The 27364-nt window shown below is 43.9% G+C and overlaps 1 protein-coding gene across 4 annotated transcripts in view; it reads right to left on the reverse strand.

Moving 5' to 3' along the window:
- pum1 (pumilio RNA-binding family member 1) overlaps positions 1 to 26488 on the reverse strand; it is a 44643-nt gene extending 18155 nt beyond the window's left edge. Inside the window, exons 1-13 of one of the 4 annotated variants that reach the window (XM_055876528.1) lie at positions 26314 to 26488; positions 23511 to 23683; positions 23217 to 23339; positions 21648 to 21716; positions 21276 to 21378; positions 20952 to 21142; positions 20481 to 20653; positions 19995 to 20256; positions 15875 to 15968; positions 15639 to 15737; positions 3436 to 3578; positions 3030 to 3168; positions 1248 to 1385 (exon numbers count right to left, since the gene is read on the reverse strand). In XM_055876528.1, coding sequence (XP_055732503.1) covers positions 1248 to 1385; positions 3030 to 3168; positions 3436 to 3578; positions 15639 to 15737; positions 15875 to 15968; positions 19995 to 20256; positions 20481 to 20653; positions 20952 to 21142; positions 21276 to 21378; positions 21648 to 21716; positions 23217 to 23339; positions 23511 to 23672 — 1696 coding nt within the window. In that variant the 5' untranslated portion in view covers positions 23673 to 23683; positions 26314 to 26488. Of the gene's footprint in view, positions 1 to 1247; positions 1386 to 3029; positions 3169 to 3435; positions 3579 to 15638; positions 15738 to 15874; positions 15969 to 19994; positions 20257 to 20480; positions 20654 to 20951; positions 21143 to 21275; positions 21382 to 21647; positions 21717 to 23216; positions 23340 to 23510; positions 23684 to 26313 lie in introns of all 4 variants that reach the window. The other 3 variants (XM_055876527.1, XM_055876526.1, XM_055876525.1) reach the window with 3 other exon arrangements.
- Between the last annotated feature and the right edge of the window lie 876 nt (positions 26489 to 27364).

Below are 27364 nucleotides of genomic sequence, written 5' to 3' on the forward strand. Positions count from 1 at the left end.
AGAGGTAGAGAGAGAGAGAGAGAGAGGGTAGAGAGAGAGAGAGAGGTAGAGAGAGAGAGAGAGGTAGAGAGAGAGAGAGAGGTAGAGAGAGAGAGAGAGGTAGAGAGAGAGAGAGAGGTAGAGAGAGAGAGGTAGAGAGAGAGAGGTAGAGAGAGAGAGGTAGAGAGAGAGAGAGGTAGAGAGAGAGAGAGGTAGAGAGAGAGAGAGAGAGAGAGGTAGAGAGAGAGAGGTAGAGAGAGAGAGGTAGAGAGAGAGAGGTAGAGAGAGAGAGGTAGGAAGAGAGAGAGGTAGAGAAAGAGAGAGAGGTAGAGAAAGAGAGAGAGGTAGAGAAAGAGAGAGAGGTAGAGAAAGAGAGAGAGGTAGAGAAAGAGAGAGAGGTAGAGAAAGAGAGAGAGGTAGAGGTAGAGAGAGAGGTAGAGAAAGAGAGAGGTAGAGGTAGAGAGAGAGGTAGAGGTAGAGAAAGAGAGTAGAGGTAGAGAGAGAGGTAGAGGTAGAGAGAGAGGTAGAGGTAGAGAGAGAGGTAGAGGTAGAGAGAGAGGTAGAGAGAGAGGTAGAGGTAGAGAGAGAGGTAGAGGTAGAGAGAGAGGTAGAGGTAGAGAGAGAGGTAGAGGTAGAGAGAGAGGTAGAGGTAGAGAGAGAGGTAGAGGTAGAGAGAGAGGTAGAGGTAGAGAGAGAGGTAGAGGTAGAGAGAGAGGTAGAGGTAGAGAGAGAGGTAGAGGTAGAGAGAGAGGTAGAGAGAGAGGTAGAGGTAGAGGTAGAGAGAGAGGTAGAGGTAGAGAGAGAGGTAGAGGTAGAGAGAGAGGTAGAGGTAGAGAGAGAGGTAGAGGTAGAGAGAGAGGTAGAGGTAGAGAGAGAGGTAGAGGTAGAGAGAGAGGTAGAGGTAGAGAGAGAGGTAGAGGTAGAGAGAGAGGTAGAGGTAGAGAGAGAGGTAGAGGACAGAAAGGAATAAAGAATCATAAGGGAGTGAGAGTTTGATGGGTAGAGAGAAGTGATGGAGAGATCCTATATTAGGGTGATGTGTGAGATGTTTGTCTTTTTAAAATGTATTTTACTAGGCAAGTCAGTTAAGAACAAATTCTTATTTACAATGACGGCCTACTGGGGAACAAAGGGTTAACTGCCTTGTTCAGGGGCAAAACGACAGATTTTTACCTTCACAGCTCAGGAATTCGATCCAGCAACGCTCTAACCACTAGGCTACCTGCCGCCCCAGATGGAATGATAGTGTAAATGGAGGAGTGTGTTACCTGCTTGTGCAGCGGATGGAGAGATAATAACTGAGCCTGCAGGGGCCATGAGGCGTACAGGTCCACCCCTAGATCCTGTGTTGACCACTAGCGCCCCCGTCTGATCATAGTAGGCAGCTGGAGCCAGCATGGGATAGCCTGCAGAGAGAAACACGAGTTAGACCAGCGTTTCCCAAACTCGGCAACAAGTGGTGCACCCCCCCCCCAACACTACACAGCTGATTCAAAGCTTGATGATTAGTTGATCATTTGAATCAGCTGTGTAGTGCTAGGGCAAAAACCAAAACGTGCATCCTTGGGGTACTGAGGACCTCGGTTGGGAAAACTTGTTTGACCTGTGTGTGTGTGTGTGTGTCTCAGGGTTTCCGTAAACCGGTAATTGCCGGCTTTTGGCAGATTAAAAAAACTAAAAGCCGATAAATAAAATAGTTGCTGGCGACATGGAGAATTGTTAAATAGTGCTTTTTAATTAATTGATGGAAATACCAGTCGACGGAAAAACATTTGACAGTCATGTGTAACCGATGTGAAAAGATTAGCTAGTTAGCGGTAGTGCGCGCTAATAGCGTTTCACATCGGTTACACTCACCCCCCTTTTGACCTCCTCCTTTTCCGCAGCAACCAGTGATCCGGGTCAACAGCATCAATGTAACAGTATAACTTTAAACCGTCCCCTCGCCCCAACACGGGCGCGAACCAGGGACCCTCTGCACACATAGACAACTGAAACCCCCGAAGCATCATTACCTATCGCGCCACAAACACCTCGGCCCTTGCAGAGCAAAGGGGGGAACAACTACTTCAGGCGAGTGACGTCACCGATTGAAATGCTATTAGCGCACACCACCGCTAACTAGCTAGCCATTTCACATCGGTTACACATGCTTATGGGTCTAATGGTTAATTTGCATAATTTGGTGGAATTAAATTGGAGCATGTGTATTTATCACAGCCCACAGAGAGCCTATTTTGAGCACAATATCACCTCCGCAATAGAGCTGCTGGGGTGAAACCCAGTCATTGTGCAACCACTCTAAAATAAATAACTTATTAAAAATGGTGTTGATCACCACAATTAAAGAGCAACTATTTTTATTTCTCAACCAGTGCGGCTCCCATTCAAGTGCAATAGGCAAGGAAGGGCATGTTATCAGAGCGCCACCCACCACTTTGCAATGTGAGCTGCAGGTAGGATGCATTTTGAAAACTGAACATTTCACTTCATATTATGAGGCATGTCTTGCCTTGCTTCAAAGTAGCCTAGACAACATCTGACCATGGAAACATGGAGGCAATTATTTTATAAGGACTTCCTTTCATATTCCATTGAAACCAGCATTTCTCTTGGTTTTCCTATCACCTTTCTTTCTTTGTGCGTTTGGCTTCTCCCTACAATCCTAGTCATATTAGCCATCCTAGTTGTTGCACCTTTAGATTCTCCCTCTTTCTAAGTCTCTAGCAGAGATTTTCACCTCATCAGGTGCACTGTTAAGAACGGTGTTCTCCCACGAAGTGCATTTTGGAAAATGTCTGAAAATTGTCTACTTCATTACAGGAGTTGCATATTCTGTTAAGATTATGGTTATTCATCTAAATGTGATTTGTCATTCTGAGTACCGTCGGTGGACGACCTAATGGGTAACACACCCAAAGCATATGCTTCAGGTAAATTTCTGAAATGGCCGGTAAATTAAAATATTCCCGGGTTATGTTGCCTGGGGCAACAGAAACCGTGGTGTGTGTATGCAGGCACAAGCGTGTGAGTGTCTGTATGCGTCTCACCAGGCACGCCGGCCGCCAGCCCCTGTCCAAAGGCGAGCGCCGAGTTGACAGCTGCGGCGGAGATCAGCTGGTCATTCTGCTGACCCTGTTGACCTTGGCTAGGGGTCAGGGGTCTCTGGTTACCACCCCCACGCATCACCTAGGAACCACAGGATACACAAAGCAATAGCCAATAGGAGGAGGGCAGAGGGTCTGAAACTGGTGTTATCCTTAGTAAAATGCCATGGACACAACGTGACTGGGCAAATAATGTGCATGATTGCATCAATACTTACTCTATGCACGCTGAAACAATCTATAACCACAAAGTGGTGAGCATTGAAAGACCGGCAAAAAATGTATGACAGTAGCGTTATCTAATGGGAGAGCAGTTGAGGAGAGGTCTAACCAATAGGAAGCCACTGACCTGTTGTTGGTTCTGCTGGTTCTGTCCTTGAGCCTGTTGATTGGCTGAGTTGTTGGCGGCTGCAGCCTGTTGCTGGAACAGATTGGCTGGATACACTCCCCATGGAGTTACCCCGTAGTACTGAGGAGGCATCACCGCTGGGCCTGAACACACACACGGTACGTTGGTTGGCACATACAATGGCAGAATAGTGGGTTCGATTCCCTGGAGTACGTATATGTAAAAAGTATGCAAGCATGACTGCAAGTTGCTAAATGATACAGTTGAAGTTTACATACACCTTAGCCAAATACATTTAAACTCAATTTTTCACAATTCCTGACATTTAATCCTAGTACAAATGTTCTGTCTTTGGTCAGTTAAGATAACCACTTTATTTTAAGAATATGAAATGTCAAAGAGAATAGAGAATGATTTATTTAAGCTTTCATTTCTTTCATCACATTCCCAGTGGGTCAGACGTTTACATACACTCTATTAGTATGTGGTAGCATTGCCTTTAAATTGTATCAAACGTTTCAGGTAGCCTTCCACAAGCTTCCCACAATAAGTTGGGTGAATTTTAGCCCATTACACCTGCTCTGTCAGGAGGAACTGAGTCAGCTTTGTAGGCCTCCTTGCTCGTACACGCTTTTTCAGTTCTGCCCATAAATTTTCTATAGGGTTGAGGTCAGGGCTTTGTGATGGCCACTCCAATACCGTTACTTTGTTGTTCTTAAGACATTTTGCCACAACTTTGGAAGTATGCTTGGGGTCATTGTCCATTTGGAAGACCCATTTGCGACCAAGCTTTAACTTCCTGACTGATGTCTTGAGATGTTGCTTCAATATATCCACAATTGTCCTTCCTCATGATGCCGTCTATTTTGTGAAGTGCACCATTCCCTCCTGCAGCAAAGCACCCCCACAACATGATGCTGCCACCCCCATGCTTCACGTTGGGATGGTGTCCTTCGGCTTGCAAGCATCCCCCTTTATCCTCCGAACATAACAATGGTCATTATGGCCAAACAGTTCTATTTTTGTTTCATCAGACCAGAGGACATTTCTCCAAAAAGAACAATCTTTGTCCCCATGTGGAGTTGCAAACCGTAGTCTGGCTTTATGGCAGTTTTGGAGCAGTGGCTTCTTCCTTGCTGAGCGGTCTTTCAGGTTGTGTCGATATAAGACTCGTTTTACTGTGGATATAGATACTTTTGGACCCGTTTCCTCCAGCATCTTCACAAGGTCCTTTGCTGTTGTTCTGGGATTGATTTGCACAAAAGTACGTTCATCTCGAGGAGACAGAACGCGTCTCCTTCCTGAGCGGTATGACAGCTGCGTGGTCCCATGGTGTTTATACTTGCGTACTATTGTTTGTACAGATGAACGTGGTACCTTCAGACGTTTGGAAATTGCTCCCAAGGATGAACCAGACTTGTGGAGGTCTACAATTCTTTTTATGAGGTCTTGGCTGATTTCTTTTGATTTTCCCATGATGTCAAGCAAAGAGGCAGGTAGGCCTTGAAATACATCCACAGGTACACCTCCAATTGGATTTTTCCAAGCTGTTTAAAAGGCACAGTCAACTTAGTATATGTAAACTTAACCCAGTGGAATTGTGATGCAGTGAATTATAAGTGAAATAATGTCTGTAAATAATTGTTGGAAAAATTACTTACGTCATGCACAAAGTAGATGTCCTAACCGACTTGCCAAAACAGTAGTTAGTTAACCTTTTGTCAATAGGGGGGCGCTATTTTCACTTTGTAAAAAAACGTGCCCAAATTAAACTGCCTGGTACTCTATTCTTGCTCGTACAATATGCATATTATTATTTCTATTGGATAGAAAACACTCAAGTTTCTAAAACCGTTTGAATTATATCTGTGAGTAAAACAGAACTCCCTTTGCAGCAAACTTCCTGTCAGGAAGTGAAAAATCTGAAATCGAGGCTCTGTTCCAGGGCCTTCCTATTAATTTGCTTGAAATCTATGGATATACATGCACTTCATACGCCTTCCACTAGATGTCAACAGGCAGTGGGAGGTGGAATGGGGTGTCTAGCTTGATCTGAGGTCGAACAAGAGCTCTTGGAATGACGTGACCCCAATTTCCTTTGTCCAGCAAGGCGCAGGAAGGAACCCTGGATTGCCTTCTGAAAAGCTTTCGGTATAGACGGCTAATATCTCCGGCTTTGATTTTATTTGATACATGTGATAATATCATCATAAAGTATGTTTTTTCAATATAGTTTTATCAGATTATTGAACGTTTATCGGGAGTTTTGGCGTTTTCCGTTCTCTGCGTTTGGTGAAGATGGACAACTTCGCGCCACTTGGCTAGCTTTGGTTGCTAATTTGACAGGAGAAGAGGACATTCTAAAACCAAACAACGATTTATTCTGGACAAAGGACTCCTTGTACAAGATTCAGATGGAAGCTCAGCAAAAGTAGGAACCATTTATGATGTTATTTTGTATTTCTGTGGAAAATGTTTATTCCTATTTTCCGCCCTCATTGCGGGCGCTGTCTCGCTATAACGTAAGCTGTATGTCGTACTAAAGTTATTTTAAAACATCTAACACAGCGGTTGCATTAAGAACTAGTGTATCTTTCATTTGCTGTACAACATGTATTTTTTAGTAAAGTTTATGATGAGTTATTTGATTAGATTAGGTGACTGTCCAAAATATCTCCGGACAATTTTGTGCAGGTTGGCTACGTATTCACATTGTAAAACCACGATTTGTACCGCTAAATACGCACATTTTCGAACAAAACACATGTATTGTGTAACATGATGTTATAGGACTGTCATCTGATGAAGTTTGTCAAGGTTAGTGAATAATTTTATATCTTTTGCTGTTTTTTTGCGATCGCTACCTTTGCGGTGAATGAATGCGTTTATGTGGTTGGCTATTGTGGTAAGCTAATATAATGCTATATTGTGTTTTCGCTGTAAAACACTTAAAAAATCTGAAATATTGGCTGGATTCACAAGATGTTTATCTTTCATTTGCTGTACACCATGTATTTTTCATAAATGTTTTATGATGAGTATTTAGGTATTTCACGTTGCTCTCTGTAATTATTCCGGCTGCTTTGGTGACATTTTTTATGGTAGCTGCAATGTAAAACTATGATTAATACCTGAAATATGCACATTTTTCAAACAAAACATAGATTTATTGTATAACATGTTATAAGACTGTCATCTGATGAAGTTGTTTCTTGGTTAGTGACTAATTATATCTCTATTTGGTCAGTTTTGTGATAGCTACCTATGCGGTAGAAAAATTGTGAAAATGTGCAGTTGAGTCTTTTGCCATTGTGGTTAGCTAATAGAAATACATAGTGTTTTCGCTGTAAAACATTTTAAAAATCAGAAATGATGGCTGGATTCACAAGATGTTTATCTTTCATTTGCTGTATTGGACTTGTGATTTCATGAAAATTATGTTATATGATATCCCTGCGGCGTTAGGCTAGGCTATGCTAGTCAGCTTTTTTGATGGGGGGGATCCCGGATCCGGGTTTGTGACTCGTGAGAAGTTTTAAGACATTTGTGGAGTGGTTGAAAAACAAGTTTTAAAGACTCCAACCTAAATGTATGTAAACTTCCGACTTCAACTGTATATATAACTCAGCAAAAAAAGAAACGTCCTCTACTGTCAACTGCTTTAATTTTCAGCAAACTTAACATGTGTAAATATTTGTATGAACATAACAAGATTCAACAACTGAGACAAACTGAACAAGTTCCACAGACATTCCGTTTCCAAGATGGCGTAGCAGTCGGACGTGTGTTTGTCTTGTCTTGTTCCGTCTTGTCCCGCGTAAATAGTCCTCGTATTTTTTGTATACATTTCGTATATATTTTAATTTCACTTTCCATCTTGGAACTGAATATACATTCCCGCAACCCGCCTCACCCAATGTGGTACGGATCTGCTATTTTTTATACTTTAGAACCGTAACCCCAATCAGAAGCTAGCCAGATAACTAGCTAGTAGTCAGTTAGCCACTGCTGCGGTCTTCACCCTTAACTCGGACACCAGCCAGCTTCAGCTCGGGCCAATACCTGCCAGTCTGCAGGCGCGATATCAACCCAGAGAATATAGGACTGCTTTTTCTCTACCACATCACCGGATTCCCGACGCAAGCTCTGGACAATTACACCGGATCATCGTCGCTAGCTAGCTGCAACCAAGTGGCTACTACTGGCTAATACCTCTGTCCCGAAACAAGCACCAGTTAGCCTTGAGCTAGCCTCGAGCTAGGCCCATCTGCCGGCTAGCCGAAGAGGCCTACCAGCGAATTATTGGGCTACAATACCTCTTTTGCCAATTGGACTGGACCCTTTATTGCCGACACGGAGCCCCGCCGATCCATCACGACTGGTCTGCCGACGTAATTGTCCGAGGTGGTTTCAACAGGCTTTTCCATTGCGACATTTCTGAATACCCATCTGCTAATTATTAGCTGTCTTATCGGCTGCTATCTAAATAAATATACCGGACAATTATTATTTTTATTTTTTTCCTGGGTCACTATATCTATTTTGCCAATTGGATCGATCCCCTCTACCACACGGAACCCCACTAATCTACCGACGGAAACGAACGAGGTGACAAAAAAAAGAAAACAGACCTCCATCCTATGTTATCTTGCTACCGATAGCCAGCTACCCGGCCAGCTGTCTGGATCGCCGTGACCCCAACCAACCTCTACTCACTGGACCCTTATGATCACTCGATTAAGCATGCCTCTCAATGTAAATATGCCCTGTCCATTGCTGTTCTGGTTAGTGTTTATTGGCTTATTTCACTGTAGAGCCTCTAGCCCTGCTCACTATATATCCAACCTCTCAGTTCCACCACCCACATATGCGATGACATCACCTGGTTTCAATGATGTTTCTAGAGACTATATCTCTCTCATCATCACCCATTACCTAGGTTTACCCCCACTGTATTCACATCCTACCATACCTTTGTCTGTACATTATTCCTTGAAGCTATTTTATCGCCCCCAGAAACTTCCTTTTACTCTCTGTTCTAGACGTTCTAAACGACCAATTCTCATAGCTTTTAGCCGTACCCTTATCCTACTCCTCCTCTGTTCCTCTGGTGATGTAGAGGTGAATCCAGGCCCTGCAGTACCTAGCTCCACTCCTATTCCCCAGGCGCTCTCTTTTGATGACTTCTGTAACCGTAATAGCCTTGGTTTCATGCATGTTAACATTAGAAGCCTCCTCCCTAAGTTTGTTTTGTTCACTGCTTTAGCACACTCTGCCAACCCAGATGTTTTAGCCGTGTCTGAATCCTGGCTTAGGAAGACCACCAAAAATTCTGACATTTTCATCCCAAACTACAAGATTTTCAGACAAGATAGAACGGCCAAAGGGGGCGGTGTTGCAATCTACTGCAAGGATTGCCTGCAGAGTTCTGTTTTACTATCCAGGTCTGTTCCGAAACAATTTGAACTCCTACTTTTAAAAATCCACCTCTCTAAAAACAAGTCTCTCACTGTTGCCGCCTGCTATAGACCACCCTCTGCCCCCAGCTGTGCTCTGGACACCATATGTGAACTGATTGCCCCCCATCTATCATCAGAGCTTGTGCTGCTAGGCGACCTAAATTGGAACATGCTTAACACCCCAGCCATCCTACAATCTAAGCTTGATGCCCTCAATCTCACACAAATTATCAATGAACCTACCAGGTATCACCCCAATTCCGTAAACACGGGTACCCTCATAGACATCATCCTAACCAACTTGCCCTCCAAATACACCTCTGCTGTTTTCAACCAAGATCTCAGCGATCACTGCCTCATTGCCTGTATCCGTAATGGGTCAGCGATCAAACGACCTCCACTCATCACTGTCAAACGCTCCCTGAAACACTTCAGCGAGCAGGCCTTTCTAATCGACCTGGCCGAGGTATCCTGGAAGGATATTGATCTCATCCCGTCAGTAGAGGATGCCTGGATATTTTTTTTAAATGCCTTCCTCACCATCTTGAATAAGCATGCCCCATTCAAGAAATTTAGAACCAGGAACAGATATAGCCCTTGGTTCTCTCCTGACCCGACTGCCCTTAACCAACAGAAAAACATCCTATGGCGTTCTGCATTAGCATCGAACAGCCCCCGTGATATGCAACTTTTCAGGGAAGCTAGAAACCAGTATACACAGGCAGTTAGAAAAGCCAAGGCTAGCTTTTTCAAGCAGAAATTTGCTTCCTGCAACACAAACTCAAAAAAGTTCTGGGACACTGTAAAGTCCATGGAGAATAAGAACACCTCCTCCCAGCTTCCAACTGCACTGAAGATAGGAAATACTGTCACCACCGACAAATCCATTATAATTGAGAATTTCAATAAGCATTTTTCTACGGCTGGCCATGCTTTCCACCTGGCTACCCCTACCCCGGTCAACAGCACTGCCCTCCCCTCTGCTACTCGCCCAAGCCTTCCCCATTTCTCTTTCTCCCAAATACAGTCAGCTGATGTTCTGAAAGAGCTGCAAAATCTGGACCCTTACAAATCAGCCGGGCTAGATAATCTGGACCCTTTTTTCTAAAACTATCTGCTGAAATTGTTGCCACCCTTATTACCAGCCTTTTCAACCTCTCTTTCGTGTCGTCTGAGATTCCCAAAGATTGGAAAGCAGCTGCGGTTATCCCCCTCTTCAAAGGGGGGGACACTCTTGACCCAAACAGCTACAGACCTATAACTATCCTACCCTGCCTTTCTAAGGTCTTCGAAAGCCAAGTCAACAAACAGATTACCGACCATCTCGAATCCCACCATACCTTCTCCGCTATGCAATCTGGTTTCAGAGCTGGTCATGGGTGCACCTCAGCCACGCTCAAGGTCATAAACGATATCTTAACCGCTATCGATAGGAAACAGTACTGTGCAGCCATATTCATTGACCTGGCCAAGGCTTTTGACTCTGTCAATCACCACATCCTCATCGGCAGACTCGACAGCCTTGGTTTCTCTAATGATTGCCTCGCCTGGTTCACCAACTACTTCTCTGATCGAGTTCAGTGTGTCAAATCGGAGGGTCTGTTGTCCGGACCTCTGGCAGTCTCTATGGGGGTGCCACAGGGTTCAATTCTTGGACCGACTCTCTTCTCTGTATACATCAATGATGTCGCTCTTGCTGCTGGTGAGTCTCTGATCCACCTCTACGCAGACGACACTATTCTGTATACTTCTGGCCCTTCTCTTGACACTGTGTTAACAACCCTCCAGGCGAGCTTCAATGCCATACAACTCTCCTTCCGTGGCCTCCAATTGCTCTTAAATACAAGTAAAACTAAATGCATGCTCTTCAACCGATCGCTGCCTACACCTGCCCGCCTGTCCAACATCACTACTCTGGACAGCTCTGACTTAGAATATGTGGACAACTACAAATACCTAGGTGTCTGGTTAGACTGTAAACTCTCCTTCCAGACTCACATCAAGCATCTCCAATCCAAAGTTAAATCTAGAATCGGCTTCCTATTCCGCAACAAAGCATCCTTCACTCATGCTGCCAAACATACCCTTGTAAAACTGACCATCCTACCAATCCTCGACTTCGGTGATGTCATTTACAAAATAGCCTCCAAAACCCTACTCAATAAATTGGATGCAGTCTATCACAGTGCCATCCGTTTTGTCACCAAAGCCCCATATACTACCCACCACTGCGACCTGTACGCTCTCGTTGGCTGGCCCTCGCTTCACACTCGTCGCCAAACCCACTGGCTCCAGGTCATCTACAAGACCCTGCTAGGTAAAGTCCCCCCTTATCTCAGCTCGCTGGTCACCATAGCAACGCCCACCCGTAGCACGCGCTCCAGCAGGTATATCTCTCTGGTCACCCCCAAAACCAATTTTTCCTTTGGCCGCCTCTCCTTCCAGTTCTCTGCTGCCAATGACTGGAACGAACTACAAAAATCTCTGAAACTGGAAACACTTATCTCCCTCACTAGCTTTAAGCACCAGCTGTCAGAGCAGCTCATAGATTACTGCACCTGTACATAGCCCATCTATAATTTAGCCCAAACAACTACCTCTTTACCTACTGTATTTATTTATTTTGCGCCTTTGCACCCCATTATTTCTATCTCTACTTTGCACCTTCTTCTTCCACTGCAAACCAACCATTCCAGTGTTTTTTTTTTTTTACTTGCTATATTGTATTTACTTCGCCACCATGGCCTTTTTATATTTTTATTTATTTATATATATATTTTGTTTGCCTTCACCTCCCTTATCTCACCTCACTTGCTCATATTGTATATAGACTTATTTTTCACTGTATGTTTGTTTTACTCCATGTGTAACTATGTGTTGTTGTATGTGTCGAACTGCTTTGCTTTATCTTGGCCAGGTCGCAATTGTAAATGAGAACGTGTTCTCAATTTGCCTACCTGGTTAAATAAAGGTGAAATAAATAAAATGTGACTAAGAGAAATTGAATAATGTGCCCATGAACAAAGGGGGGGTCAAAATCAAAATGAACAGTCAGTATCTGGTGTGGCCACCAGCTGCATTAAGTACTGCAGTGCATCTCCTCCTCATGGACTGCACCGGATTTGCCGGTCCTTGCTGTGAGATGTTACCCCACTCTTCCACCAAGGCACCTGCAAGTTCCTAGACATTTCTGGGGGGGGGGGGGGGGGGACAGCCCTAGCCCTCACCCTCCGATCCAACAGGTCCCAGACGTGCTCAATGGGATTGAGATCTGGGCTCTTCGCTGTAACGCAAAGCGTCCTGTAAAGCAAAGCATTGAGATTGCCTGCAATGACAACAAGCTCAGTCCGATGATGCTGTGACAGTTCCTGGTGTAACTCGGGCAGTTGTTGCCACCCTGTACCTGTCCCGCAGGTGTGATGTTCGGATGTACCAATCCTGTGCAGGTGTTGTTACACGTGGTCTGCCACTGCGAGGACGATCAGCTGTCCATCCTGTCTCCCTGTAGCGCTGTCTTAGGCGTCTCTCAGTACAGACATTGCAATTCGTGGCTCCTCCGCAGTTCTCATGCCTCCTTGCAGCATGCCTAAGGCACGTTCACGAGTAGGGACCATGGGCATCTTTCTTTTGGCGTTTTTCAGGGTCAGTAGAAAGTCCTCTTTAGTGTCATAGGTTTTCATAACTGTGACCTAAATTGCCTACCGTCTGTAAGTTGTTAGTGTCTTAATGACCGTTCCACAGGTGCATGTTCATTAACTTCTTATGACTGGGGGCAGTATTGAGTAGCTTGGATGAATAAGGTGCCCAGAGTAAACTGCCTGCTACTCAGGCCCAGAAGCTAAAATATGTATATTATTGGTAGACTTGGATAGAAAACACTCAGATGTTACTAAAACTGCTTGAATGATGTCTGTGAGCATAACAGAAGTCATATGGCAGGCAAAAACCTGAGAAGAAAATCCAACCAGGAAGTGGGAAATCTGAGGTTTGTAGGTTTAAGTCTTTGCCTATCCAATATACAGTGTCTATGGGGTCATATTGCACTTCCTAAGGCTTCCACTAGATGTCAACAGTCTTTAGAACCTTGTTTCAGGCTTCTACTGTGAAGGGGGAGAGAATAAGAGCTGATTGACTAAGAGGTCTGTCAGAATGCCATGAGCCCAGTCAGGCGCACGCCCGTGAGCAGTAGTTGCGTTCCTTTTCCTTTCTAAAGACAAAGGAATTCTCCGGTTGAAACATTATTGAAGATTTATGATAAAAACATCCTAAAGATTGATTCTATACATCGTTTGACATGTTTCTACGAACTGTAATGGAACTTTGACTTCGTCTGGCCTGCACCTCGTGAATTTGTGAACTAAACGCGCAAACAAAAAGGAGGTATTTGGACATAAATGATGGACTTCATCGAACAAAACAAACATTTATTGTGGAACTGGGATTCCTGGGAGTGCATTCTGATGAAGAACAAAGGTAAGTGAATATTTATAATGCTATTTCTGACTTTGTTGACTCCACAACATGGCGGGTATCTGTATGGCTTGTTTTGGTCTCTGAGCGCTGTACACAGATTATTGCATGGTGTGCTTTTTCCGTAAAGCTTTTTTGAAATCTGACACAGCGGTTGCATTAAGGAGAAGTATATCTATAATTCCATATATAACACATGTATTTTCATCCACATTTATGATGAGTATTTAAGTAAATTGATGTGGCTCTCTGCAAAATCACCGGATGTTTTGTAAGCAAACATTACTGAACATAACGCGCCAATGTAAACTGAGATTTTTGGATATAAATATGAACTTTATCGAACAAAACATACATGTATTGTATAACATGAAGTCCTATGAGTGTCATCTGATGAAGATCATCAAAGGTTAGTGATTAATTTTCTCTATTTCTGCTTTTTGTGATTCCTCTCTTTGGCTGGAAAAATGGCTGTGTTTCTGTGACTAGGTGCTGACCAAACATAATCGCATGGTATGCTTTCGTCGCAAAGCCTTTTTTTTTTTTATTATTATTATTATTTTTTTTTTAAATCGGACACTGTGTTGGGATTAACAACAAATGTATCTTTAAAATGGTGTATAATACTTGTATGTTTGAGGAATTTTAATTATGAGATTTCTGTTTGAATTTGGTGCCCTGCACTTTCACTGGCTGTTGTCATATCAATCCCGTTAACGGGATTTCAGCCGTAAGAAGTTAATTGTTTATGGTTCATTGAACAAGCATGGGAACAGTGTTTAAACCCTTTACAATGAAAAGCTGTTAAGTTATTTGGATTTTTACAAATTATCTTTTAAAGACAGGGTCCTGAAAAAGGGACGTTTCTTTTTTTGCTGAGTTTATATACACACACAGACAGTACCAGTCAAAAGTTTGGAAACCTACTCATTCAAGGGTTTTCTTTATTTTTTACTATTTTCTACATTGTAGAATAATAGTGAAGACAACTATGAAACAAGACATGGAATCATGTAGTAACCAAAAAAAGTGTTTAACAAATCAAAATATATTTTATATTATTCAAAGGTGCCACCCTTTGCCTTGATGACAGCTTTGTACACTTGGCATTTTCTCAACCAGCTTCATGAGGAATGCTTTTCCAACAGTCTTGAAGGAGTTCCCACATATTCTGAACACTTGTTGGCTGCTTTTCCTTCACTCTCCAGTCCAACTCATCACAAAACATCTCAATTGGATTGAGGTCAGGTGATTGTGGAGGCCAGGTCATCTCATACAGCACTCCATCACTCTCCTTGGTTAAATAGGCCTTACACAGCCGCAAACCAGATGGGATGGCGTATCACTGCAGAATGCTGTGATAGCCATGCTGGTTAAGTGTGCCTTGAATTGTAAGTAAATTACAGACAGGGTCACCAGCAAAGCACACCACCTCCTCCATGCTTCACAGTGGGACCCACACACGCGAGATCATCCGTTCACCTACCCTGCATCTCACAAAAGACACAGCGGTTAAATTTGGACTCATCAGACCAAAGGAAAGATTTCCACTGGTCTAATGTCCATTGCTCGTGTTTCTTGGCTCAAGCAAGTCTCTGCTTATTGGTGTCCTTTAGTAGTGGTTTCTTTGCAGCAATTCGATCACGAAGGCCTGATTCACGCAGCAGGGGCAACTCTGGGTCTTCCTTTCCTGTGGCGCTCCTCATGAGACACAGTTTCATCATAGCGCTTGATGGTTTTTGAGACTGCACATGAAGAAACGTAAAAAATTCTTGACATTTTCCATATTGACTGACCTTCATGTCTTAAATTAATGATGGACTGTCGTTTCTCCTTGCTTATTTGAGCTGTTCTTGCCATAATATGGACATGGTATTTTACCAAATAGGGCACTCTTCTGTATACCACCTATACCATGTCACAACACAACTGATTGGCTCAAACGCATTAAGGAAAGAAATTCCACAAATTAACTTTTAACAAGGCACACCTGTTAATTGAAATGCATTCCAGGTGACTACCTCATGAAGCTGGTAGAAAGAATGCCAAAAGTGTGCAAAGCTGTCATCAAGGCAAAGGGTGGCTACTTTGAAAAATCTCAAATGTGTCATTTCATCGTTTTGATGTCTTCACTACTAATCTACAATATAGAAAAAAGTAAAATATAAAGAAAATCCTGGAATGAGTAGGTGTGTCCTCTCACTCCCCCACTGGGAAGGCATCGCCGCTGGACATGGAATAGAAATGGCAGGTGAGTGTGTATCTGTGTCTCACCCAGTGTTGCAGCAGCTGCTAGTCCAGCAGCGTAGGGGTCAGTTCCAGGCGGACCCGCACTGATGATGTAAGGGTTGGGAACAAACGCGGGAGCCAAACCTGATAACACACACAAAGAGATAGAGGTCAGTAAGAGAGGAACACACACAGTCCAAGAACAACTTTGTCACCGAATCAATTCCCAGAAATGGGTCAGCAGAGTATCATGCTGAACATGTCTTTCACCTAAAACTTACCAATGTGAGATTGCTGTGCTGCTGCCAAGGCGTACTGCTGTTGTTGAGCTGCTGTCAGCTGCTGCAGTGCTAGAGCACTGGGTCTCTGAAACAACTACACACACAGGTTATTTATTACACACACACTCTCTACCGTTCAAAAGTTGGGTCACTGAGAATGGCCATGTTTTTTTTAATTTTTTTAAAGAAAATCAAATTTTTTGTTATTAAAATATCAAATTGATCAGAAAAACAGTGAGGACCGTGTGTCTAGTCTGAGAAACAGACACCTCACAAGACATCAACTGGCAGCTTCATTAAATAGTACCTGCAAAACACCAGAAAAAAACCACAAGAAAATATTAAGATGGGCAAAAGGACACTAGACAGAGGAACTCTGCCTAGAAGGCCAGCATCCCGGAGTCGCCTCTTCACTGTTGACGTTGAGACTGGGGTTTTGCGGGTACTATTTAATGAAGCTGCCAGTTGAGGACGTGATGCGTCCGTTTCTAAAACCAGACACTCTTATGTACTTGACCTCTTGCTCAGTTGTGCACCGGGGCCTCCCACTCCTCTTTCAATTCTGGTTAGGGCCAGTTTGCGCTGTTCTGTGAGAGTAGTACACAGCGTTGTACGAGATCTTCAGTTTCTTGGCAATTTCTCGCATGGAATAGCCTTCATTTCTCAGAACAAGAATAGACTGACGAGTTTCAAAAGAAAGCTCTTTGATTCTGGCCATTTTGAGCCTGTATTCGAACCCACAAATGCTGATGTTCCAGATACACAACTAGTCTAAAGAAGGCCAGTTTTATTGCTTCTTTAAATCAGAACAACAGTTTTTCAGCTGTGCTAACATAATTGCAAAAGGGTTTTCTAATGATCAATTAGGCTTTTAAAATGATAAACTTGGATTAGCTAACACAACGTGCCATTGGAACACAGAAGTGATGGTTGCTGATAATGGTCCTCTGTACGCCGATGTAGATATTCCATTAAAAATCAGCCATTTCCAGCTACAATAGTCATTTACAACATTAACAATGTCTACACTGTATTTCTGATTAAGTTGATGTTATTTTAATGAACAAAATAAATAAAATTGCTTTTCTTTCCAAACTACCATGTCAAAAGTATTAGAACACCTAATTTCAGGGTTTTTCTTCATTTTGACAATTTTCTACATTGTAGAATAATAGTGAAGACATCAAAACTATGAAATAAAACATGGAATCATGTAGGATGGCAGGTAGCCTAGTGGTTAGAGCGTAGGACTAGTAACCGGAAGGTTGCCAGATCGAATCCCCGAGCTGACAAGGTAAAAATCTGTCGTTCTGCCACTGAACAAGGCAGTTAAACCCACTGTTCCCCCAGTAGGCCGTCATTGTAAATAAGAATTTGGTCTTAATTAGCTGACTTGCCTAGTTAAAAAGTTTTTTTTAAATGTTGTAACCAAAAAAAGTGTTGAACAAATCAAAATATATTTTATATTTGAGATTCTTCAAATGATGACAGCATTGCACACTTCACATTCTCTCAACCAGCTTCATGAGGTAGTCACATGGAATGCATTTCAATTAACAGGTGTGCCTTGTTAAAAGTTAATTTGTGGAATTTCTTTCCTTCTTAATACGTTTGAGCCAATCAGTTGTGTTGTGACATGGTAGGGGTGGTATACAGAAGAGAGCCCTATTTGGTAAAAGACCCAAGTCCATATTATGGCAAGAACAGCTCAAATAAGCAAAGAGAAATGACAGTCAATCATTACTTTAAGACATGAAGGTCAGTCAATACAGAAAATGTCAAGAACTTTGAAAGTTTCTTCAAGTGCAGTCGCAGAAACCATCAAGCGCTATGATGAATCTGGCTCTCATGAGGAGCGCCACAGGAAAGGAAGACCCAGAGTTAACTCTGCTGCAGAGGATACGTTCATTAGTTAACTGCACCTCAGATTGCAGCCCAAATGAATGCTTCAGAGTTCAAGTAACAGACATCGACAGCAACTGTTCAGAGGAGACTGTGTGAATCAGGCCTGCATGGTCTAAACGCTGCAAAGAAACCACTACTAAAGGACACCAATAAGAAGACTTTATTGGGCAAAGAAACGAGCAATGGACATTAGACCAGTGGAAATCTTTTCTTTGGTCTGATGAGTCCAACTTTTACCGCTGTGTATTTTGTGAGATGCAGGGTAGGTGAACGGATGATCTCGTGTGTGTGGTTCCCACTGTGAAGCATGGAGGTGGTGTGATGGTGTCGGTGTGCTTTGCTGGTGACCCTGTCTGTAATTTACTTACAATTCAAGGCACACTTAACCACCATGGCTATTACAGCATTCTGCAGTGATACGCCATCCCATCTGGTTTGCAGCTGTGTAAGGCCTATTTAACCAAGGAGAGTGATGGAGTGCTGTATCAGATGATTGCTACAAAGAAATCACTACTAAAAGGACACCAATAAGAAGAAGAGACTTGCTTGGGCCAAGAAACACGAGCAATGGACATTAGACCAGTGGAAATCTTTCCTTTGGTCTGATGAGTCCAAATGTGAGATTTTTGGTTCCAACGGCCGTGTCTTCTGTGAGACGCAGAGTAGCTGAACGCATGATCACTGCATGTGTATTTCCCACCGTGAAGCATGGAGGAAGAGGTGTGATGGTGCTTTGCTGTTGACACCGTCTGTGATTTATTTAGAATTCAAGGCACACTTAACCAGCATGGCTACCAAAGCATTCTGCAGCAATACGCCATCCCATCCGGTTTGGGCTTAGTGGGACTATAATTTATTTTTCAACAGGACAATGACCCAACACCCCTCCAGGCTGTGTAAGGGCTATTTGACCAAGAAGGAGAGTGATGGAGTGCTGCATCAGATGACCTGGCTTTCATAATCCTCCGACCGAGTTCATAATCCTCCGACCTCAACCAAATTGAGATGGTTTGGGATGAGTCGAACCGCAGAGTGAAGGAAAAGCAGCCAACAAGTGCTCAGCATAGGGTGGCTATTTGCCAAAGGGTGGCAAATAGCCAAAGGGTGGCTATTTGAAGAATCTCAAATATAAAATATATTTTGATTTGTTTAACACTTTTTTGGTGATATTTTATATTTTTGAGGTCTTCAATATTATTATGCAATGTAGAAATAGTACAAATAAAGAAAAACCCTTGAACAAGTAGGTGTTCTAATACTTTTGACCGGTAGTGTACATACATACACAGTCTGCTCATACACAGTCTGCTGACATGCAGTACTCAACCCTGTACATTAGAGAGTGCTTCCCTATTTACAATCATTGAACACTGGTCACTTTAATTATGTTTACATACTGCTTTACCCACTTCATATGATATATTTAAGCAATGAGGCATGATGGCTAATATACCACGGCTAAGGGCTGTTCTAGTTTATAAACTGGGTGGTTCGAGCCCTGAATGCTGATTGGCTGACAGCAGTGTCAAATCAGACCATATACCGCGGGTATGACAAAGCATTTATTTTTTACTGCTCTAATTATGTTGGTAACCAGGTTATAATAGCAATAAGGCACCTCAGGGGTTTGTGGTATATGGCCAATGTACCATGGCCAAGGGCTGTAACCAGGCACTCTGTGTTGCGTCATGCTTAAGAACAGTGCTTAGCCGTGGTATATTGGCCATATACAACACCCACTCGGCCCTATATAACTACTGCTGTTCACACACAAAATATGTGTAGCAACAAATAAAATATTATTTGATTTGAGTATATACACCAGGGATTATCAACTAGATTAAATTGCGGGATTATTATTTTCTTGAGCAGATGGCCGGGGGTGGAAACTTAATTACAAATCATTTGTAGACTGCAAATTGACCGCAAGACCAGAGATACAAAATTTGACTAAAACAATCATTTCAAACCGTGCTTACATTTGAATATGATCACGTGTCTCTATATTATACGTAGGAATACATGGGAACAGATTTCCAAAATAAAAATTACTTGGGAGCTGATTTCCTGGTGTTTAACAGTCTCCTGTCCAACAAATAAAAACATCCGCAGCCCAAAGTCGGCTGCAGTAGTCCATGGTGGTGGTGGTCATCATCATACCCCACACACACACACACACACACACACACACACACACACACACACACACACACACCTGTTGTTGGTTGCTGTAGTCAAACAGCCCCACAGTGGGCTGTGAGTCCATGGCCATCTGGGAGTTGTAGTCAAACTGCAGAGGCTCCATCACAGACTCCATGGTATCCATGGTAACACCCTGTTCCACACCAGAGAAGTCCTCTTGGGGTTTGGGACCCCCGCCTCCTCCCATGGGGACCATACCCTCCCCTCCTACACACCCCCCTACACCACCCATCATGTCAGTGTCTGTCACCGCAGGCGGCATCTGGCCTTGACGACTGAAGAGAGGGAAGAGAGCAGGAGAGAACATGGTGAGATGTGTGTGTGTGTATGCCGGTGTGAGAGAATGTGTGTATGCTGGTGTGAGTGAATGTGTGTGCCGGTGTGAGTGAATGTGTGTGTGTGCCGGTGTGAGTGAATGTGTGTGTGTGCCGGTGTGAGTGAGTGTGTGTATGCTGGTGTGTGTGTGTGTGTGTGTGTGTGTGTGTGTGTGTGTGTGTACCTGTACTCTTTGACGTCCACGTCCAGGCCATTCTGCACAGGGAGCCCATTAGGGTTGATGGCATCACTGATGACATCACCCTCTCCCTCCGTCATCTCCTTGAGTTTCTCTACTTCAAACACGGCCTTTGGTTTCTCCCTTTTCTCGTCCTCCACCTCTCCATCCCTCGGACCCTGTCAGAGAGAGAGCGAGAGAAAGAGAGAGAGAGGGATAGAGACGTAAAAGTCGATGGATGGACAGATAGAGAACATTGTGATTGAGAGATTTATCACTGTATCACTGTCACTTTATTGATCAGAGTATGAGATCAATAGAGGAGTGCAGGAAGGAATGAACCAGTAAGATGGAGCACTAAACAAGACTATATATGCAATAGAACCTAGCGCAGGAGTCCAGGTTGTCAGTGATAAAAGTGAGTGAGTTGGTTATAGTGATAGATGAATGATAGTGAAACGAGTTTAGGCTACTTACGTAGGGTCCCTTGCGTAAGCAGGAGTCCAGTTTTTCGGCGGGAGAGGAGGAGAGGACGTACTCTACCATACTGACTCCTAAACCCCCACTCTCTGACCGCGGTGACATCACTGACCCACCCACTTCCCCGCCGCTATGGAACCCACCGCCAGGACGACGGGACACCATGATTGGCTGAGATACCGAGTGGTCTGGGGGAGGGGAAATTAGAGAGCGTTCTACCGTCAGTCTACAAACACGCACACATTATGCTGGGCACTGAGACTTTGGTGTGTTGACCCATTGGTGTTTTAATCCTGGGACTGGGCCCACCCTCTGTCTTACCTGTGGCCCCCCACGCGCTGTCCCTCCACTGGTCCAGAAAGATCCCCTTTGGTCCATCTTTCCCCGCTTCATCACTCTCCCAAAACTTCTTACCTGTCAGAAGCTGCTGTAGAAAGAAAGGAGCGAAACATGGAAAGGGACAGCGAGAGAAACGGAAAGAGAAATATGAAGTGTAAGGATATTTTCCTCAATGTCTTCGCTAAATAACTACCAAGATAACTGCTAGCTAACATTACAATGCTGAAGATTCCTACAGCAGCAGGATGTGCTGTATGACAGGACACTATTCTGGGCTTCAGTCTTCCTACCACCACATGGCCTTTGGTAAGCTGTGTCCTCAAACTACTTGACCTCTAACACCTGACCCCTTACCTCTCCCATGGCACGCCCCTCTAGAGCCAGGGCCTGGAAGTCATGGTTCAGCTCATCCATCGACCGGACCTACAGACAGAAACAAGTTTAGAGTAACACACACACCTACAGACAGAGACAAGTTTAGAAAAACACACACACCTACAGACAGACAAGTTTAGAGTAACACACACACCTACAGACAGAGACAAGTTTAGAAAAACACACACACCTACAGACAGAGACAAGTTTAGAAAAACACACACACCTACAGACAGAGACAAGTTTAGAAAAACACACACACCTACAGACAGAGACAAGTTTAGAAAAACACACACACCTACAGACAGAGACAAGTTTAGAGTAACACACACACCTACAGACAGAGACAAGTTTAGAAAAACACACACACCTACAGACAGAGACAAGTTTAGAAAAACACACACACCTACAGACAGAGACAAGTTTAGAGTAACACACACACCTACAGACAGAGACAAGTTTAGAAAAACACACACACACCTACAGACAGAGACAAGTTTAGAGTAACACACACACCTACAGACAGAGACAAGTTTAGAAAAACACACACACCTACAGACAGAAACAAGTTTAGAGTAACACACACACACACCTACAGACAGAGACAAATTTAGAAAAACACACACACACCTACAGACAGAGACAAGTTTAGAGTAACACACACACCTACAGACAGAGACAAGTTTAGAAAAACACACACACCTACAGACAGAGACAAGTTTAGAAAAACACACACACCTACAGACAGAGACAAGTTTAGAAAAACACACACACCTACAGACAGAGACAAGTTTAGAAAAACACACACACACCTACAGACAGAGACAAGTTTAGAAAAACACACACACACCTACAGACAGAGACAAGTTTAGAAAAACACACACACACCTACAGACAGAGACAAGTTTAGAGTAACACACACACCTACAGACAGACACCAGTTTAGAGTAACACACACACCTACAGACAGACACCAGTTTAGAGTAACACACACACCTACAGACAGAGACAAGTTTAGAAAAACACACACACCTACAGACAGAGACAAGTTTAGAGTAACACACACACCTACAGACAGACACCAGTTTAGAGTAACACACACACCTACAGACAGAGACAAGTTTAGAGTAACACACACACCTACAGACAGACACCAGTTTAGAGTAACACACACACACCTACAGACAGAGACAAGTTTAGAGTAACACACACACCTACAGACAGACACCAGTTTAGAGTAACACACACACCTACAGACAGAGACAAGTTTAGAGTAACACACACACCTACAGACAGACACCAGTTTAGAGTAACACACACATCCCAACAGAGAGACAAGGTAGAGCAACAAACATCTACAGACAGACAATGTTAGAGTACCACACACATAATCACCCCAACTGAGGCAAGGTTACACATACACAGAGCAACAGATAGAGACGGTCAGTAAAGACTAAGGCTATACACTCACACACATTAACCCAGACCATTTTCTGATTTTACACACACACACACACACACACACACACACACACACACACACACTACCTGGCTGTCGTGGATGTTATCCCCAATGGGCCAGCGGTGTTTCCCAGGCTGCTCTCCGTGCTGCCGCTGGAAGAAGTAATCCACCATGGCATCATCCTGAGACCGACCGGCACCCGCCACGCCCTGCGACACAGGCACACTTAGCTAACGCCTCCGCCCCCGACAGTTTTGCACCAAAAACTATGAATTTGTCTGCGCGTCTCTCAGTCTGTGTGACATGTAATGTATAAATAGGAGACATGTTTGTGTTGGTGTCTACCGACCATATGCAGTTGTATCCGTCTCCACCTTTACCTGTTGGCTAGGGGACGGGGCATGTGGGGTTTGTCCGGCCGGGGGGGCGTGTCCTCCGCTGCTCAGCACCACGGGCATGCTGGGAGTTGAAGTTCTGAGGTGGGGGCTGAATGAGTCCTGCCAGAGCACTGCTTTACCCTTCAACACACACACACTGCTCATTCCACCAAGGCCTGGGGAGAAGAGGGAGACACACACACACACACCGTTAGTGACACACACAACTCCAATACACACACGAGCTACACTCCTTTCAACACAATCTGGAACACAGATACACATTTGCAGGGACTGGAATGAATCAACATTTATGTCCACCAGCCAGTGGAGTCAACTTGCAGAACATAAGTTACAACATATTCTAAGTCAGGGCTCGCCAAACCCTGTAGAGAGATGCCGTCCAATAGATATTCACTCCAACCGTAATCTAACACATCCGATTCTAATAATTATCTGGTTCAAATCAAATCAAATGGTTGATAAGGTGAATCAGGTAAGCAACAACTGGGGTTGGAGAAAACCTATTTTTCATACCCAGCATTTTGCAAATCACCCACAGTGTCATAAATAAATAACACACGCTAAGCTGGGGTCAAATTCCATCTCGACAATACTTTCAGTCAATTCATGACTCGTGTGGGGGATTTACATGTTCGATTTAACTGACAGACAAGAGTTTGAAATGGATCTGAAGCCTGACATCACCACTTGCCCATTCCCTTTCAGTAGTAATAGATGATCTAAACCGCTTGTCAAACTTATTCCATCGAGGGGCGAGTGTCTTCAGGTTCTCTTTCTTCCCTTGTACTTTTGATTGATTAATTAAGGTAATTGATTACTAAGGAACTCCCCTCACCTGGTTGTCTAGGTCTTAATTGAAAGGAAAAACCAGCAGACACTAGGCCCTCTAAATAATGAGATTGACACCCGCTCTAAAGATAAATAGGTATCGTAGGTGGGTAACATTAGAAGTCTGGTGTATTTCATCTTATGTGGCCTACATGACATGTTAGACAGAAACTCATTCTGATACAGTTTACTCCACATGTTTCTGCAGCAAATGCTTGCGTTGTCATATTTCAGGAGGCACGCCTGTTTCTTATACATGATGGCTTGGATATGTGAGCCTACTTATGTTCAACTGTTTTAAGGGCATCACTTGTCTTGATCAGTAGACCATAGGAACATTGACTACAGGGTTGTGCAATGTTCCTATAGGAATATATTCTGTAGCACAAACATGCTTTTCTAACATGCGTCAGTTGTACTTAAGACATCTGCAACATTCCACAACATTGTGTCCCGCTGAATGCGGCCCAGCCAGTGGTGTATTCATTAATTGTAGACCGTTGCAAAACGTTTTGCAACAGACCGAACCGTTTATTGTTTACTCTAGGAACCAAATGGAAGCAAACAACCAAACAGCGAGGGACATACCTCAATTTTTCCAATTGGAGAACATGGTTTCCAACAGCCTACACCCCAGGTGATGTGGATTCCACCCACTCAACAGGCGAGAAGTGTGTTTAGTGGCAAGGTATTTTCTATCTAGACAACCAGGTGGTCTGTTTCTGTCTACATGTTTTATTTATCATTGAACCGCATCAACCTCTGAATCATAAGGCCTCGTACTGATACACAGATGGAGAGGAAGAGAAGTCTTGGGAAATACAGCCTGAATCTGTCAAATCGCAAAACTCCTCTCTACCTCACACACACACCATCATGGCTCCTAAGTGTACACACACCTATCAACCACAGACACGACAATGAGCAGACGCCTCCATGCATTGAGCTATACCGTAACAAACACGCCCCCCTCTGCAGGTATCGTTAGCTAGCCAGCAAGCTAGGTCCTGCCATCCAGACAACGCTTCAAGACAGCCACTTGAAATAAAAATACCCCCAGTCTGTATTGCATGAAAATAGCATTAAAGTATGTTATTCCATGCAAGCAGACAACAGCGGTTTATGCCATGTTAGACATGTAACATTAGTTACCTATCTGGAAACACCCGGAAATCAGTAGCACACAGTCTCTTGTTCATCACGCTCGAGTCGTTATGTTCGCCACCCGGAAATAGGCATTGTTGGCTATAACTGGGTTAATCATTATTTAATACCAGGGATCGATTATCACCGCGATCTACTGTCCTGTCCACCCGCGCCACAACAAAAGCGGAACGTAACTTTGTGTGCCAGCTAGCTAGCGTTAGCTGTCAGTCGCTGAGGCACAACATCCAACTAGCTAACTAAACAAAACAATGACGCCATTTAGACATAAATGGACGTAAGCACATGAGTTCGTCTGGTTTGGACATATAGTCTAGTTAACTATGTTCTCTGTGTTAGGAAGTGTTCGCTAGCCGAATAACGTTACTAGCTAAAGTCGCATGTCAACCACGGAACTGGTTCCAGTAGCTAGCTAACGTTACCCATTTACCAACAAAACACGGCCTCCAAGCCAGAGACCTGTTCAGCCCAGTCCGACACTGGCCAAACCCGGCTCCGACACCTCCTCCCTGGATCGCACACACCGGTGACCCGTTACTAGTACCAGGAGGGGCACGAGAAGAGCGCTGTCTCCATGACGCGGATATAAGCTAGCTAACAAAGGCCTGAGCTGTCTGGCCAGAGCGGAAGACAGCAACACAACCGGAGGAGGCAAGAGAGGGAGGCGGCAACACAGACGTTGAAATAACACCCAGAACTCTCGTTCCGGTCCGGTAAAGACAATACACCGGGCGATGTGTGGTTTGATGCGGCTAGAGGGTTTCTGTACCCACGGGGGAGGGCTACTTACAGGCGGAGAGGGCAGATGGTCGCAGATTTCAGCCCCGGTTCTCTTTCCAGACTTCCAAGCTTTCACTCCGACAACATGGCGGCTCGGAGGGACTCAGAGACAGGCTGACGCGCTGCATCATGGGAACGGAAGATGGCGAGAGCGCGTGCGGTTCATTGCGCCAACCGTTTCACCACTGCCAGTCCTTTGTTATGTGGCTTTGATGACATGATGTATTCTATCACACAATCGCCAAAAATACAATAATAACCTAAAAATAAACTAATAAATATACTAATAATTAAGTATCGTGGTCTCTCAAAAACACTGGTTAGGTAAGTGTGGACAGTTTATTCCCAGTCCCAGATCCCTGGGGCTGATGTTCCCCTATAATAAACATACTGCTATTCCGGTTGGTACAGCATGTTCAGCGGACAATGACCGTAATGGATGGAGTCCAGCCGCAGCCACCGCAACGTGCTGAGACACACAGGCCCAGAGGGTGTTCACGAGGCTGGATCTGGATGCTCTGCTAGACTGGTGGAATGTAAACCAACCAACAGCCATAGTGAAAAGTAGGGCGTAGCCTGTTACAACCAAATAAATTACAATTCAATAGTGAAGCTAGTCTAGTGTGTCACTGTCACTAGAATAAAGTAAACCAGGGATGGGCACCTGATGGTGTGGTGCCCACAAAAACCCTGAATTTATCATGAGGGGCAACAGTCAGGGTCGGTTACAGGCAAGTGGCATAATGTGGTTTTATTGATTTTGGTAGTCATTCTTAGTCAGATATCATGTTAACATGAAATAAGTCATAACAAAATGTGTAAAATTGCAGAAAATACATTTTAAAATGGGAGTTTTCACTCAAGAGTGGGGCAACAAACGTTTTGCTGCACAGATTTAGAGCTAATTTCCTGCAATTCTATGCATTTTGCCATAGGGTGGAGAGAAATCTTTGAAGTTGTTAATATGATATCTGAGTGAGAGTGACTAACAAAATCAATGGGGTCCCCCTGGTCGGTAATTAGACCATGATTGCTACAAGGTTAGATAGCTGGCTAGACTA

This window comes from Salvelinus fontinalis, chromosome 22 (genome assembly GCF_029448725.1).
Source record: "Salvelinus fontinalis isolate EN_2023a chromosome 22, ASM2944872v1, whole genome shotgun sequence".
Classification (NCBI taxonomy): Eukaryota; Metazoa; Chordata; class Actinopteri; order Salmoniformes; family Salmonidae; genus Salvelinus; species Salvelinus fontinalis.